The sequence below is a fragment of the Macaca nemestrina genome, chromosome 14, assembly GCF_043159975.1.
Source record: "Macaca nemestrina isolate mMacNem1 chromosome 14, mMacNem.hap1, whole genome shotgun sequence".
NCBI classification, from domain to species: Eukaryota; Metazoa; Chordata; class Mammalia; order Primates; family Cercopithecidae; genus Macaca; species Macaca nemestrina.
Genome location: NC_092138.1, coordinates 48,897,197 through 48,912,110, shown reverse-complemented (window position 1 = coordinate 48,912,110; position 14,914 = coordinate 48,897,197). Strand labels below are relative to the sequence as shown.

At 44.3% G+C, this 14,914-nt stretch overlaps 1 protein-coding gene across 3 annotated transcripts in view; it reads left to right on the top strand.

Annotated features, from left to right (window-relative positions):
• The window catches only part of LOC105489173 (perilipin 2), a 90,187-nt gene extending 75,501 nt beyond the window's left edge, over positions 1–14,686 (top strand). For 2 of the 3 annotated variants that reach the window (XM_071077845.1, XM_071077844.1), the window contains 5 exons: positions 613–898; positions 1,929–2,110; positions 3,635–3,769; positions 5,460–5,750; positions 14,304–14,686. In XM_071077845.1, the coding sequence (XP_070933946.1) occupies positions 613–898; positions 1,929–2,110; positions 3,635–3,769; positions 5,460–5,750; positions 14,304–14,438 (1,029 nt within the window). In that variant the 3' untranslated portion in view covers positions 14,439–14,686. Of the gene's footprint in view, positions 1–612; positions 899–1,928; positions 2,111–3,634; positions 3,770–5,459; positions 6,346–14,303 lie in introns of those variants that run through there. The other variant, XM_071077846.1, reaches the window with a different exon arrangement.
• The last annotated feature ends 228 nt before the right edge of the window (positions 14,687–14,914 follow it).

Below are 14,914 nucleotides of genomic sequence, written 5' to 3'. Positions count from 1 at the left end.
TAATTTTTTGTATTTAGTAAAGACAGGGTTTCACCATGTTGGTCAGGCTGGTCTTGAACTCCTGACCTCAGGTGATCCAACTGCCTCAGCTTTCCAAAGTGCTGGGATTACAGGCGTGAGCCACCATGCTGGCCATGTATAATAACTGCATACTAATAACACCCTGAGGGCCAGGTTTAGTTTGATCTTCAGTTTCCTTTCTGAAATTATGTGACTTTGAAATAAGCTATATAACTTACCTTTTCTTTTCTCTTTTCTTTTCTCTTCTTTCTTTTTTTCTTTTTTTTTTTTTTTGAGACAGGGTCTTGCTCTGTCACCCAGGCTGAGTGCAGTGGCACAATCACGGCTCACTGCAGCCTTGGCAAACAGACAGATTTCATATCTGTTTACTTCATTTGCTCCTCCAGCAATTCCCAAGGATTGGCAGGTAGGGCAGATACACTTGATAGGGAAATTCAGGCTCATCAACTCTTAGTGACTTGCCCAAGACCTAAAGCTAGAATGAGAGGACTAGATTCCTTTAACTCACCTGTGCTGCCTTAGCTAAGACCTTGAGTATGTCCTTGTGCTCATGTTTCTCACCAGCCAAGGGATCTGCTTTTCAACTTATAGATTGTTGCCAATGCCAAAGGTGCTGTGACTGGGGCAAAAGATGCTGTGACGACTACCGTGACTGGGGCCAAGGATTCTGTGGCCAGCACGATCACAGGGGTGATGGACAAGACCAAAGGGGCAGTGACTGGCAGTGTGGAGAAGACCAAGTCTGTGGTCAGTGGCAGCATTAACACAGTATTGGGGAGTCGGATGATGCAGCTCGTGAACAGTGGCGTAGAAAATGCACTCACCAAATCAGAGCTGTTGGTAGAACAGTACCTCCCTCTCACTGAGGAAGAACTAGGTAACTGGAATTTTATCTTCAAATACTGTTTTATATTAAATCTTTTTTAAACAGCTTCATTGACATACACTCCTATCTTTAGTCTAAATTTACACAGTTGTGCAAGCATCACCGCAATACAGTTTTAGAATACTTCTGCTACCCCAAAAGATCCTCATGCCTGTTTGCAGTCAATCCTTTTTAATTTAATTTAATTTTATAGAGATGGAATCTCACTATGTTACACAGGCTGATCTCGAACTCCTGGGTTCAAATGATCCACCTGCCTTGACTTCCCAAAGTGTTGGGATTACAGATGTGAGCAACCACTAATCTTTTTGCCTTTATAGATTTTCCTTCCTAAAGCAATCATAAAGTTCACATTGAATTGTACATAGTAAGTTTTCAAACTTTAGCAAAAATTGGCCTTGAAAAATATTTTCTGTAAATGGATTGCTTTATAAAATCCTCATTACAAAGAATCATCATTAGGTAATGTGTGCCAGGTATCATGTCGCTCAAGTTCACTGTAGGCTGGGCACAATGGTGCATGCCTATAATCCCAGCACTTTGGGAGGCTGAGACAGGCAGATCTCTTGAGTTCAGGAATTTGAGATTAGCCTGGGCAACATGAAGAAACCCTAAAAAACACAAAAATTAGCTGGGCGTGGTGGCTTGTTCCTATATTCCCAGCTACTCGGGAGGCTGAGGTGAGAGGATCAGTTGAGCCTGGGAGGTTGAGGCTGCAGTGAGCCAAGATTGCGCCACTGTACTCCAGGCTGGGCAACAGAGCAAGACGCTGTTTCCAAAAAAAAAAGGCAGTTTACTCTAGTGGAAAATACGTGTAGATGCATGCAGTGTGTAGCAGATACAGTAATATGTTCAGGGTAGTCAAGTCCAGCAGCAGACATGAGCAGTCTTGGAAAAATGACTACATGATTGCTAAGTGATTGGGTAGAAGTAAGAAAGTCAAGACCCAGGTTAGAGTCCAGGCCATATCAGTTGTCGCTGTGATCCCTTAAGTTTTTTTATCTCTTATTTCTAACTTCAGAAAAAGAAGCAAAAAAAGTTGAAGGATTTGATGTGGTTCAGAAGCCAAGTTATTATGTTAGACTGGGATCCCTATCTACCAAGCTTCGCTCCCGTGCCTACCAGCAGGCTCTCAGCAGGGTTAAAGAAGCTAAGCAAAAAAGCCAAGAGACCATTTCTCAGCTCCATTCTACTGTTCACCTGGTGAGTAAAACTTTATTTTAAGGTATCTGAAGTGGGTTCATTTATCTCTAGGACCAAGAATTAATGTAATCACAAAATCCAAGAATTTCACTGTTACTTGAACAACCCAATAGAAAACTGGACAAAGAATATGAAGGCAGCTCACAGAAAAAGGAAGTATAAATAGCTGAAATATATGAAGCAATGCTAATCGCGCTCTGAGGGGTCAAGTACCAACATCTCTCTTGTCCTGCCACACGGGAAATGTGGCTGTTGGCAACGGTGTAGAAAAAGAACCACACTTATACAGCTCTTGCTCTAAGGGACTGATTCAAGAGACAGTTTTAGGAAAGTTACAAACATACCCACTCTTCGAGCAGTTTTACATTTTATCTTTCGGATGTGTTTATTTGTTTAAAGTTGCAAGAGACTATAACAATGGACATCTACTAACAGGACTAATTAAATTGATATATCACAATAGACTACTGTAGCCATTAAAGGTTGCCAAGTTAGAGAACAGTATGTACCATTCTGTACTGCCATAAGAAAACCATTTCTTCCTTGAAGGGGAAATAGGTGGTTGGCAACAGGGAAGAGGAAGGTCAAATTCCTTTCTGTTTTTTAATTCTAACATCCTTTACTCATGTGCACATTAAATTTTAGTTGCTGGCTGGGCGTGGTGGCTCATGCCTATAATCCCAGCACTTTAGGAGGGCAAGGTAGGCGGATCACTTGAGGTCAGGAGTTCGAGACCAGCCTGGCCAACATGGTGAAACCCTATCTCTACTAAAAATACAAAAATTAGGTGGGCATGATGGCATATGCCTGTAATCCCAGCTACTCAGGAGGCTGAGGCAGGACAATTGCTTGAACCCAGGAGACGGAGGTTCAGGGAGCTGTGATCACGCCACTGCACTTCAGTCTGGGTGATGGAGTGAGACTTTCTCAAAAAAAAAAAAAAAAATTTTTTTTTTCGTTACTTTACCTGTGCTAAACTGGAGGTAAATTTGGAGTCAGTGATTTAACAGTTAGAGGCAGTAAAGAGCTATTACTGCTTGGTTAATTTACACATACTGATAATAAATAACAATGATAGCAGGAATAGATCTCATTCAACTCCAGGAAATTCTTAGTGTTTTTTTTTTTTTTTTTGAGACGGAGTCTCACTCTTATCGCCCAGGCTGGAGCGCAGTGGCCAGATCTCAGCTTACTGCAAGCTCCGCCTCCCGGGTTTATGCCATTCTCCTGCCTCAGCCCCCCGAGTAGCTGGTACTACAGGCGCCTGCCACCTCGCCTGGCTAGTTTTTTGTATTTTTTTTTAAGTAGAGACAGGGTTTCACCGTGTTAGTCAGGATGGTCTCGATCTCCTGACCTCGTGATCCGCCCGCCTCGGCCTCCCAAAGTGCTGGGATTACAGGCTTGAGCCACCGTGCCTGGCCAATTCTTAGTTTTTATATTGCCTGATTTACATCATACATCTGCAAATGGGCTAACATGAATATCTGACTTGCGTGTTCCTTTGTCTTGTTTCACTGTGTCTAGATTGAATTTGCCAGGAAGAATGTGCATAGTGCCAATCAGAAAATTCTGGATGCTCAGGATAAGCTCTACCTCTCATGGGTGGAGTGGAAAAGGAGCATTGGATACGATGATACTGATGAGTCCCACTGTGCTGAGGTAAGATGACTGGGACAGTCGTTCGCTGATTTCTGAAGAAGTTCTTGTCAGACTTTTCATTTCAATTCTTCCGTACTATGTCTTAGAATACTCTTCTGTATCAAAAGGTTGAACGATACCATGTGCATAGGTGGCTAGTTATGTGGCAGAAAAGCAAAACTAGGCAGGGAATAATTTTATCTAACAACCTATGAGTATACATATGCCCCAAGTGAGATACAACTAAATGAGAAACATAGGCCTTGCCCTCATAATGGGTACAGAATAACAGGGGATACAGCCAGCCATGCTGTCCTATTGTGCCTTTTTTTTTTTTTTCCAATGCTCCTTGCAGAAGAGGGCTATCCCATAGGCAGTACGCTCAGAGTAGCCAAGTCCGGTTGTTTTTTAACAGCATCAATACAGGCACTATTGGCCGCGCGCGGTGGCTCACGCCTGTAATCCCAATGCTTTGGGAGGCCGAGGTGGGCAGATCATGAGGTCAGGAAATCGAGACCATCCTGGCCAACATGGTGAAACCCTGTCTCTACTAAAAATACAAAAAATGAGCCAGGCATGGTGGCACGTGCCTGTAGTCCCAGCTACTCGGGCGGCTGAGGCAGGATAATCGCTTGAACCCAGGAGTCAGACGTTGCAGTGAGCCGAGATCACACCACTGCCCTCCAGCCTGGGCAACAGAGCAAGACTCTGTCTCAAAAAACAAAAGAAAATATATGGGAAGACTATCTCAGGCAGCCTTGGAGTAGGGGTAGGTGAGTCACATTGCTTCCTGGAAGAGATGAATGGTAAACTGAGAACTAATGGGTGAATAAACTAAGTGAAAGGGCAGTAAGGTGACTAAGGTTCTGGAGAGAAGACATAGCATCTTGGCTGGGTGCAATGGCTCATACCTGTAATCTCAGCACTTTGGGAGGCCAAGGCAGGCAGATCACTTGAGCCCAGGAATTCAGGACCAGCCTGGGCAACTGTGAAACCCCCATCTCTACAAAAAATGCAAAAATTAGCAGGGCGTGGTGGTGTGCACCTGTAGTCCTAGTTGCTCGGGAGGCTGAGGTGGGTGGATTACCTAAGCCAAGAGGTCAGGGCTGCAGTGAGCCATGATTGTGCCACTGCCTTCCAGCCTGGGAGACAGACTGAGACCCTGTCTCAAAAAGAAAAAAAGAAAGAAAAAAAAAAAAAAAAAAACAGAAAGAAATATCCTCTAGGATATTCTAGGAAATGTCCTAGAAAGTGGTTCTTTGCTTCCCAAAAGCTCTGAAGTCAGTAGACAGTGTTTCACCATTTTGGCCAAGATGGTCTCCATCTCCTGCAAGGAGCATGTCTTGTCATCTTATTTGAGGAGGGAATATATATATTACATTACTAGAATGAAGTACATTTCCATTCTTTTGGGTCTCCCCTACCTAATATGTTTCTTCAGTTTAAGATGATGAACTTTGGAGACTCAGGCACTAGTTCGAATCCCTACCCAGCTGTTTTCCAGTTGTTAACTGAAGCCATCTACTTAAACTCTAAGCTTATATCCACATCTATGAAATGTGAATAATACTGCTGCACTCGGCATTGTAATGAGGATTTTTAAAAGCCGAAGAATCCATATATGTGGTGGACACATAACCAGCTTACTGTCATTGAACTAACTTAACATAGCACTGCTGGATCCACTGCTAATTTTAACTTTTATTTTTAGCACATTGAGTCACGTACTCTTGAAATTGCCCGCAACCTGACTCAGCAGCTCCAGACCACGTGCCACAACCTGCTGTCCAACATCCAAGGCGTACCGCAGAACATCCAAGATCAGGCCAAGCACATGGGGGTGATGGCAGGCGACATCTACTCAGTGTTCCGCAGTGCTGCCTCCTTTAAGGAAGTGTCTGACAGCCTCCTCACTTCTAGCAAGGGGCAGCTGCAGAAAATGAAGGAATCTTTAGATGATGTGATGGATTATCTTGTTAACAACACGCCCCTCAACTGGCTGGTAGGTCCCTTTTATCCTCAGCTGACTGAGTCTCAGAATGCTCAGGACCAAGGTGCAGAGATGGACAAGAGCAGCCAGGAGACCCAGCGATCTGAGCACAAAACTCATTAAACCTGCCCCTGTCACTAGTGCATGATGTGGCCAGGCAGATGACCTGTTATGTTGAAATTAACTTGCTAGGCAACCCTAAATTGGGAAGCAAGAAGCTAGTAAAAAGGCCCTCAATTATAGTTGTTTCTAGCTGAATTAAGAGCTTTAAAGTTTCTGGCATTAGCAGATGATTCTGTTCACCTGGTAAGAAAAGAATGCTAGGCTTGTCAGAGCCTATAGCCAGAACTCAGAAAAAATTCAAGTGCACTTACGTTCTCATTCTGTGGCCATTGTGTTGCCTCTGTTCCTGTTTGTATTGAATAAAAACATCTTCATGTGGGCTGGGGTAGAAACTGGTGTCAGCTCCGGTATGATCTGAAAAGTCTTCTTCACTGGTTTATCTCATGATGATTACTTGTAAAACTTGATTTTAGCTTTTTATTTCTCAAATAGGAATAATACTACGTTTGAATTCAATAAAATTCACTGCAGGATAGACAAGTTACATGCTGTTTGTTCCATATGCTTTGTGTGTTGCTTTCGTAGAGCTGCTTAACCTGCATGACAGAGTTATTATACATACATGAATTTCAGTTGGCCTGTTGGGGAAATTGGCAGAGTGAGAACATTGGAAGGCTAATGTTAAAAATGGGATGCTTGATAACAGATTAAAAAAAAACTAAAAGCTGATGTGCATACTCAAATTTTACTAGGTGACAGTTGGCCCTCTTTGTTTGCCAACTTACTGGACCCCTGTGAGTGGGTTTGTTTGTTTTTGAGACGGAGTCTCACTCTGTTGCCCAGGCTGGTGTGCGGTGGCCGGATCTCGGCTCACTGCAAGCTCCGCCTCCCGGGTTTACGCCATTCTCCTGCCTCAGCCTCCTGAGTAGCTGGGACTACAGGCACCCGCCACCTCGCCCGGCTAGTTTTTTGTATTTTTTAGTGGAGACGGGGTTTCACCATGTTAGCCAGGATGGTCCCGATCTCCTGACCTCGTGATCTGCCCGCCTCGGCCTCCCAAAGTGCTGGGATTACAGGCTTGAGCCACCGCACCTGGCCTGTTTTTAAACCAGTAAAATGTCCTAATCATGTCTGACTACCTTACTGAAAAGGAATCAGAGCTGAAAGGAAGCAAGTGATTATTTAAATCAGTGTCATGTAAAGTCACTGGGCATTTCTTGCCAGGGAACCAGTTAAAGTGTGAGTCCTAAAGAGAGATTCTTCAGTGTCCAGCCTCAGCTGGACTTTACTTACTGTGTTGTTATTTTGGGAGAAAGTCACTAACCTCAGTTGTTGTTGGGGAGGTACATATAGAAGACCATGTGAGACTAATTAGAAGTAAAAAGACTTTAAGCCCCCTGTAGACAAAGGTTCTTTTTTTTTTTTTTTTTTTTGAGACAGGCGTGAGCCACTGCGCCCGGCCGACAAAGATTCTTCTTACCTCCTGCTTATAGTATCCAGACTTCTAGTCCATTCAACATTGGTTATTTAGGAACTATCCTGAATCTCCTTATCATGCATATGCAATATGTCAAACTAGTTTTTAAAAGTGAGTCTCAGAACTTGTGAAATAGACCCGGCACTGTGGCTCACACCTGTAATCCCAGCACTTTGGGAGGCCGAGACAGGCAGATCACCTGAGGTTAGGGGTTTAACACCAGCCTGACCAACAACGTGAAACTCTGTCTCTACAAAAAATACAAAAATTAGGCCGGGCGCGGTGGCTCACGCCTGTAATCCCAGCACTTTGGGAGGCCGAGGCGGGCGGATCACAAGGTCAGGAGATCGAGACCACGGTGAAACCCCGTCTCTACTAAAAATACAAAAAATTAGCCGGGCGCGGTTGTGGGCGCCTGTAGTCCCAGCTACTCGGGAGGCTGAGGCAGGAGAATGGCGGGAACCCGGGAGGCGGAGCTTGCAGTGAGCCGAGATCGCGCCACTGCACTCCAGCCTGGGCGACAGAGCGAGACTCCGTCTCAAAAAAAAAAAAAAAAAAAAAATACAAAAATTAGCCTGGCCTGGTGGTGTGTGCCTATAATCCCAGCTACTTGGGAGGCTGGGGAAGGAGAATCCCCTGCATCTGGGAGGTGGAGGCTGCAGTGAGCCAAGATCTTGCCATTGCACTCCAACCTGAGCAACAGAGTGAGACTGTCTCAAAAAAAAAAAAAGAACAAGGCCGGGCGCGGTGGCTCAAGCCTGTAATCCCAGCACTTTGGGAGGCCGAGACGGGCGGATCATGAGGTCAGGAGATCGAGACCATCCTGGCGAACACGGTGAAACCCCGTCTCTACTAAAAAAATACAAAAAAAAAAAACTAGCCGGGCGAGGCGGCGGGCACCTGTAGTCCCAGCTACTCGGGAGGCTGAGGCAGGAGAATGGCGTGAACCCGGGGGGCGGAGCTTGCAGTGAGCTGAGATCCGGCCACCGCACTCCAGCCCGGGCGACAGAGCCAGACTCCGTCTCAAAAAAAAAAAAAAAAAGAACAAAAAGGGTGTGAAATAGAGCTACATGCTTCTGGCTGTCCCTGCTAAAAGGTAAGCAGGGCTGCCCTCAGCAGAACTGAAGTCTAACTCAAATTCGTCTCTTTCTATCCTGGTTCACCCCTTTATCTCCATGAAAACGAGGAAGCAGCACATAACTTTACATGCTCCTTTGGTATGAATGAGTCTATTAAACTTTTTTATGGACCAGGCACGGTGGCTCATGCCTGTAATCCCAGCACTTTGGGAGGCCGAGATGGATGGATCCCTTGAGATCAGGAGTTTGAGACCAGCCTGGCCAACAGGGTGAAACCCAGTCTCTACTGAAAACACAAAAATTAGGCCGGGCGTGGTGGCTCACGCCTGTAATCCCAGCATGTTGGGAGGCCAACGTGGGCAGACCACGAGGTTAGGAGTGGCCAACAGTGGCCAGCCTGGCCAACATGGTAAACCTCATCTCTACTAAAAATACAAAAATTAGCTGGCCATGGTGACGTGCACCTGTAATCCCAGCTCCTCGGGAGGCTGAGGCAGGAGAATCTTTTTTTTTTTTTTTTTAAGACAGAGTCTCGCTCCGTCGCCCAGGCTGGAGTGCAGTGGCTGGAGTGCAGTGGCCGGATCTCAGCTCACTGCAAGCTCCACCTCCCGGGTTCACGCCATTCTCCTGCCTCGGCCTCCCGAGTAGCTGGGACTACAGGCGCCCGCCACCTCGCCCGGCTAATTTTTTGTATTTTTAGTAGAGACGGGGTTTCACTGTGTTAGCCAGGATGGTCTCGATCTCCTGACCTCGTGATCCGCCCGTCTTGGCCTCCCAAAGTGCTGGGATTACAGGCTTGAGCCACCACGCCCGGCCAGGAGAATCTTTTGAACCCGGGAAGTGGAGGTTACAGTGAGCCGAGATTGCGCCATTGCACTCCACCCTGTCCGGCGACAGGGTGAGACTCCATCTCAAAAAAAAAAAAAAAAAAAACAAAAAAACCCACAAAAATTAGCCGGGCATGGCTGTATGCACCTGTAATGTCAGCTACTCGGGGGCTGAGGCACAAGAATCCCCTGAACCAGGCAGGTGGAGGTTGCAGTGAGCTGAAATCTTGCCACTGCACTCCTGCCTGGACAACAGTGAGACCCTGTCTCAAAAAAAAAAAAAAGCTTTTTATCAAGTTACAAATTTTTTCTCCTCAGTGTAACTCTATAAATTAATAAACAGGTGAGTTGAGTTGGAGGGTAGGTAGGAAGTCCCTAGGATTTGTTTTGCAGATAAGGAGCTTCTGGTTTCTGGGAAGGATGAACTTTTGTGATGTATGGGTTTCCAGGGTAGAGCCTATTCACTTACTTGCCTCCCTGTTCCCAGTGACTGGCATTTTCTAGGCCTCTGGCTCTTAATTTTTTTTTTTTTTTGATTCAGAATCTTGCTCTGTTGCCCAGGCTGGAGTGCAATGGTGTGGTCTCAGCTCACTGCAACCTCCGCCTCCCAGGTTCAAGCTATTCTTCTGCCCTCAGCCTCCCAAATACAGGCGTGTGCCACCACTCCTGGCTATTTTTTGTCTTTTTAATAGAGATGGGGTTTCACCATGTTGGACAGGCTGGTCTCAAACTCCTGACCTCAGGTAATCCACCCGCCTCGGCCTCCCAAAATGCTGGGATTACAGGCGTGAGCCACCACGCCCGGCTACACATGCTTTCTTATCTTGAATATACACCTTTGTGTTTCCCTATTAATAAGAGTTACAATGTGTTACTTAAGTTAGTACAAATTAGAAAAAAAAAAAGAATTGTAGTGCTTACTTGAATAGCTTATGAAAAGAAGAGCGGTCTCAAAGCTCTTCTTCCTGAGCAGGGGCAGGATAAAATGTAGACCATTCTTAGCTTCTAGAAGAGCACCAGCAGCCCTTGCTTTTTGCCGTGAGCTGTGCACATTGGTCATGGTTTTGCTGTCTGTCTTTGTGTTTCAAGTTTGTGTCTATATGTATTTCATTCATTTGTCAACATGTCTCAGGATTTGTGGTGTTCTGGAATTTTTTTTTTTTTTAGATGGGCTCTTGCTCTATTGCTCAGGCAATAGTGCTGTAGTGAGATTGGCTCACTGCAACCTTCGCCTCCCAGGCTTAATCGATTCTCCCTCCTCAGTGTCCTGAGTATCTGGGACCATAGGCATGCACAATCACACCTGGCTAATTTTTGTATTTTTGTAAAGGTGGGGTTTCACCATGTTGCCCAGGCTGGTCTCATACTCTTGAGCTCAAATGATCCACTCACCTCGGCCTGCCAAAGTGCTGGGATTCCAGGCATGAGCTACTGAACCTGGTCTGTGTTCTCACATCTTGCAGCTTCATTGTTGCATAAACTGGCAGAAAATTTTGGTTTTACAGACTTGTTTTCCTCCAGAAAACAGTTCTTTTGAGGGAAAATACTAAGGCTGACACAGTATGTAACCATGGCAGGTTCGTAAACATATGACTGCATGAAACCTGGCATGATGTGCCTCAGGGAGGGTTCAAGAACATTTTTTCCTTTGCCTGTAATAATAACATAGTCTTTCTAGTTTGTCCTATGCAAAAATGCAAAGGAACATGATGCATTGGCCATTAATCACTGAGCCTTAGTTTTCTCATCTATTAAGTTAATGTTGCCTCAACAGATGGAAGTGAGTGTTGAGGATGGGGATGTGTTTTTTTAATTTGCACTAGAAGCATGGGGACATCATCTGTGGGACAGTGACATGTAGTATCTTTAACTTGGCAGTTCAGGTGTGAGTATATAATACCAGCTCATGGTTAGGAAAATATATCCACTTTGAAAAGGCAGTTTATAGGTATTAAAGAACTAATGAAACTGGGCCTAGTGGTATGCACCTATAGTCTCAGTTTCTCAGGTAGCTGGGACAGGAAGATTGCTTGAGCCCAGGAGTTTAAGGCTGCAGGAAAGAAACAACTAATGAAATGAAAAGGAAAAAACTAAAATTTGGTTTACATAAGATACAGGGCTCAAGGTCAACTTAAGCCAAAGACTTGTTTTATGGTATCTTTCTTGGTTACCTTTTGAGATTCTGATGCTACCCTGCTCCTTCCACCCCAAAATGAACTTCTTTAGAACTGAACTTATAAAACTTTAGTTTTAGAAATTATCAACTCCTGAAAAAAAAAAGTGGTATTAATTTGACCCTCACTGGGCTAGACCCAGGTCATATTTTTAGGACTGGTGAGGGTTAAGGACCTCTAACTAACCATCCTAAGCTGAGAGTCAGGAATAGAATGCTCGGAAGGAAAAGACTGAATCAGGAAATTATACTCTCAATTGGTGGTGAGAGGGAGCACTTCGTTGAGTTTGACAGATGAAACTGCTGATTAACACAGTACATCTTTAATTGTTAAGATTGCCCAGGTGCGGTGGCTCATGCCTGTAATCCTAGCACTTTGGGAGGCCGAGTCAGCCGATCACTTGAGGCCAGGAGTTCAAGGGCAGCCTGGCCAACAAGGTGAAACCTCGTCTTTACGAAAGATACAAAAATTAGCTGGGCATTGTGGCTTGCTCCTGTAATTCAAGCTACTGAGGCATGAGAATTGCTTGAACCTGGGAGGCGAAGGTTGCAGTGAGCCAAGATGGCACCACTGCACTCCAGCCTGGGTGACAGCGAGACTCCATCTCAAAAAAAAAAAAAATTGTTAAGATTGTCAGTAAGATGACTAAGTGAAGCGATAGGCAGGCAGTCAAAAGGAAAATGTTTGCAATGGGAGGTAGAGAGAATTGCCTGGGATTCTTCTCAGGTTTTACTTGCTTAAACTGGGCCTGCAGATTAGAGATATGATATGAAATATAATATAATGAAAGGTTTTGAATCTCACAAGGGAGTCTTGATACAGAATATGCTTTCTAGGTTTTTAGCTGGTATGGATTTTATGAAAGTGCCATTTGAGAGTGTCATATAAAAGATAGTAGAGCTGGTGGGGCACAGGAGCTCATGCCTGTAATCCCAGCACTTTGGGAAGCCAAGGTGAATGAAGCACCTGAGGTCCGGAGTTCAAGACCAGCCTTGCCAACATGGTGAAATCCCATCTCTACTGAAAATACAAAAATTAGCCGGGTGTGGTGGCACACACCTGTAATACCAGGTACTTGGGTGGCTGAGGCAGGAGAATCACTTGAACCTGGGAGGTGGAGGTTGTAGTGAACCGAGTTTGCCCCACTGCACTCCAGCCTGGGTGACAATGAGACTCCATCTCAAAACAAACAAAACCGAAATCCAGTGTCAAATTTTCCATTTTTTCAATTTTTAAATGTATAATTCTGTAGCATTAAGCACATTCACAATGTTATACAACCATCGCTGTTATATTCATCTTAAGCACAAATTCTGTACCCATTAAACAATAACTCCAGGCCAGGTGTGGTGGCTCACGCCTGCAATCCCAGCATTTTGGGAAGCCAAGAAGGGTGGATCACTTGAGGTCAGGAGTTCGAGAACAGCCTGGCCAATATGGTGAAACCCCATCTCTACTAAAAAATATAAGAATTAGCTGGGCATGGTCGCAGCACACGCTTGTAATCTCAGTTACTCGGGAAACTGAGGCAGGAGAATCGGTTTGAACCTGGGAGGCTGAGGTTTCAGTCAGCTGAGATCACGCCACTGCACTCCAACCTGGGGGACAGAGTGAAACTCCGTTTAAAACAAAACAAAACAAAACAAAAAAGCCCCACAATGACTCCCCAATTTCCCTCTTTCCTTCTATTTTTTGAGGGATTTTTTTTTTTTTTTTTTTCAGAGACAGAGTCTTGCTCTGTCACCCAGGCTAGAGTGCAGTGGTGCAATCTTGGCTCACTGCAACCTCTGCCTCCTGGGTTCAAGTGATTTTCCTGCCTCAGCCTCCCGAGAAGCTGGGATTACAGGCATCTGCCACTATACCCGACTAATTTTTGTATTTTTAGTAGAGACAGGGTTTCACCATTTTGGCCAGGCTGGTCTTGAACTCCTGACCTCCTGATCCACCTGCCAAAGTGTTGGGATTACAGGCGTGAGCCACCACGCCCAGTCTTTTTGAGGGATTTTAGTTGCTGTTAGCTCTTTTTCCTGTTAGGTAATCAGCTGTTTTTTTTCCCTCCACTATCAAGATTCTAGCCTTTAGTAATATGTTATATGTTGTTAATTTTTCTTTTCTTTTCTTTTTTTTTTTTTTTTTTGAGAGAGTCTCACTCTGTCGCCCAGGCTGGAGTGCAATGGCACAATCTTGGCTCACTGCTCCCAGGTTCAAGTGATTCTCCTGCCTCAGCCTCCTGAGTAGCTGGGACTACAGGTGCATGCCACCACGCCCAGCTAATTTTTTGTATTTTTCGTAGAGACAGCGTTCCACTGTGTTAGCCAGAATGGTCTTGATCTCCTGACCTCATGATCCACCCACCTCGGCCTCCCAAAGTGCTGGGATTACAGGCGTGAACCACTACGGCCGGCCTTAATTTTCTTGTTTTAATCTGTTGTTTGCTAAGAAACGTTACCTAGCTTATCAAAATTGTACATAAAATAAAATTTGATAGAGTTTCTTGTCCCTAAAGGTTTTCCTGTGTAGGGAAGAGGTGGGGTTTTGTGATGGCTGTTTCAACCATAAAAAGACCTTTTGTTTCCTCAGTTGCTAGACATTTTCCTAGACACTTGCTTATGGAAAAGTATTATGGATTTTAAGAAAGTAATAGATTAATAGTTGAATAACGAGAATAACGAGAAATAACAAGAAATGCTATATATCTGGTATTTTTAAAAAAGCCTTCATTGACTAGGTGCCACCACTAGTTAGTTTCCTTTTTAAAAGTTTTCCTTAGTGCTTTTATAGTATGAGGGAATTGCATGAATAAGACCACAAACATCTTTTCAAAAACACAGCTATGGACAAAGCAAGGTTCACCTACATGCACTAAAGTCTCCATGAGCTCAGATGGACCTGACAACTCTGCTTCATCAGTGTTTGTTTCAATATCCAAGATTCTTCTTTTACAGGTACTTGATTTCACCACCATAGACTTGACATCTGAGACGGATGAGATTCCAGATATTATAGCTTTGGAAGAGGAGAACGGATCAAATCATTCACATGCTAATGACCCTGTCCTCTCAGGGCAAAATGTTGAATAACTAACAACAATAAAATACCCCTTTAGGTTGAATATGCAATTTGCATTACATTAAACTTCCTGTTTTTATTCCCGTGACTTTGAAGAGTGTTAATCTAGTTTTTTGGCTATATTGGTCTTAATTGCAATGACACTCTCATCTAAACTTTTGTAAGAGATCCTAGTTCTGTGTCATATATCATTTAATATAATTATTTAACGTTTAATTGCTGAAATACTTACAATAAAAATTGGGCTGTATAATCTTGACTTCATGATTTTTTTTCCCTCTAGTATAGTGAACATTTGTTGTCTTTTGGTCTCCCATGATTCATTCATGCTTATTTTGAAGGTCTCAGTGGGTATAGTGGTCAAGGTTTTTGCTTTCCCTTAGCCTAGTGGTGGGCATGTGACTAAAAGCAGGTCAACTGGGAGGAAGCATAGCATGATGGGTAAGGGCTCAGACTCTGGTTTCTAATGTGACTCTGCCACTTATGT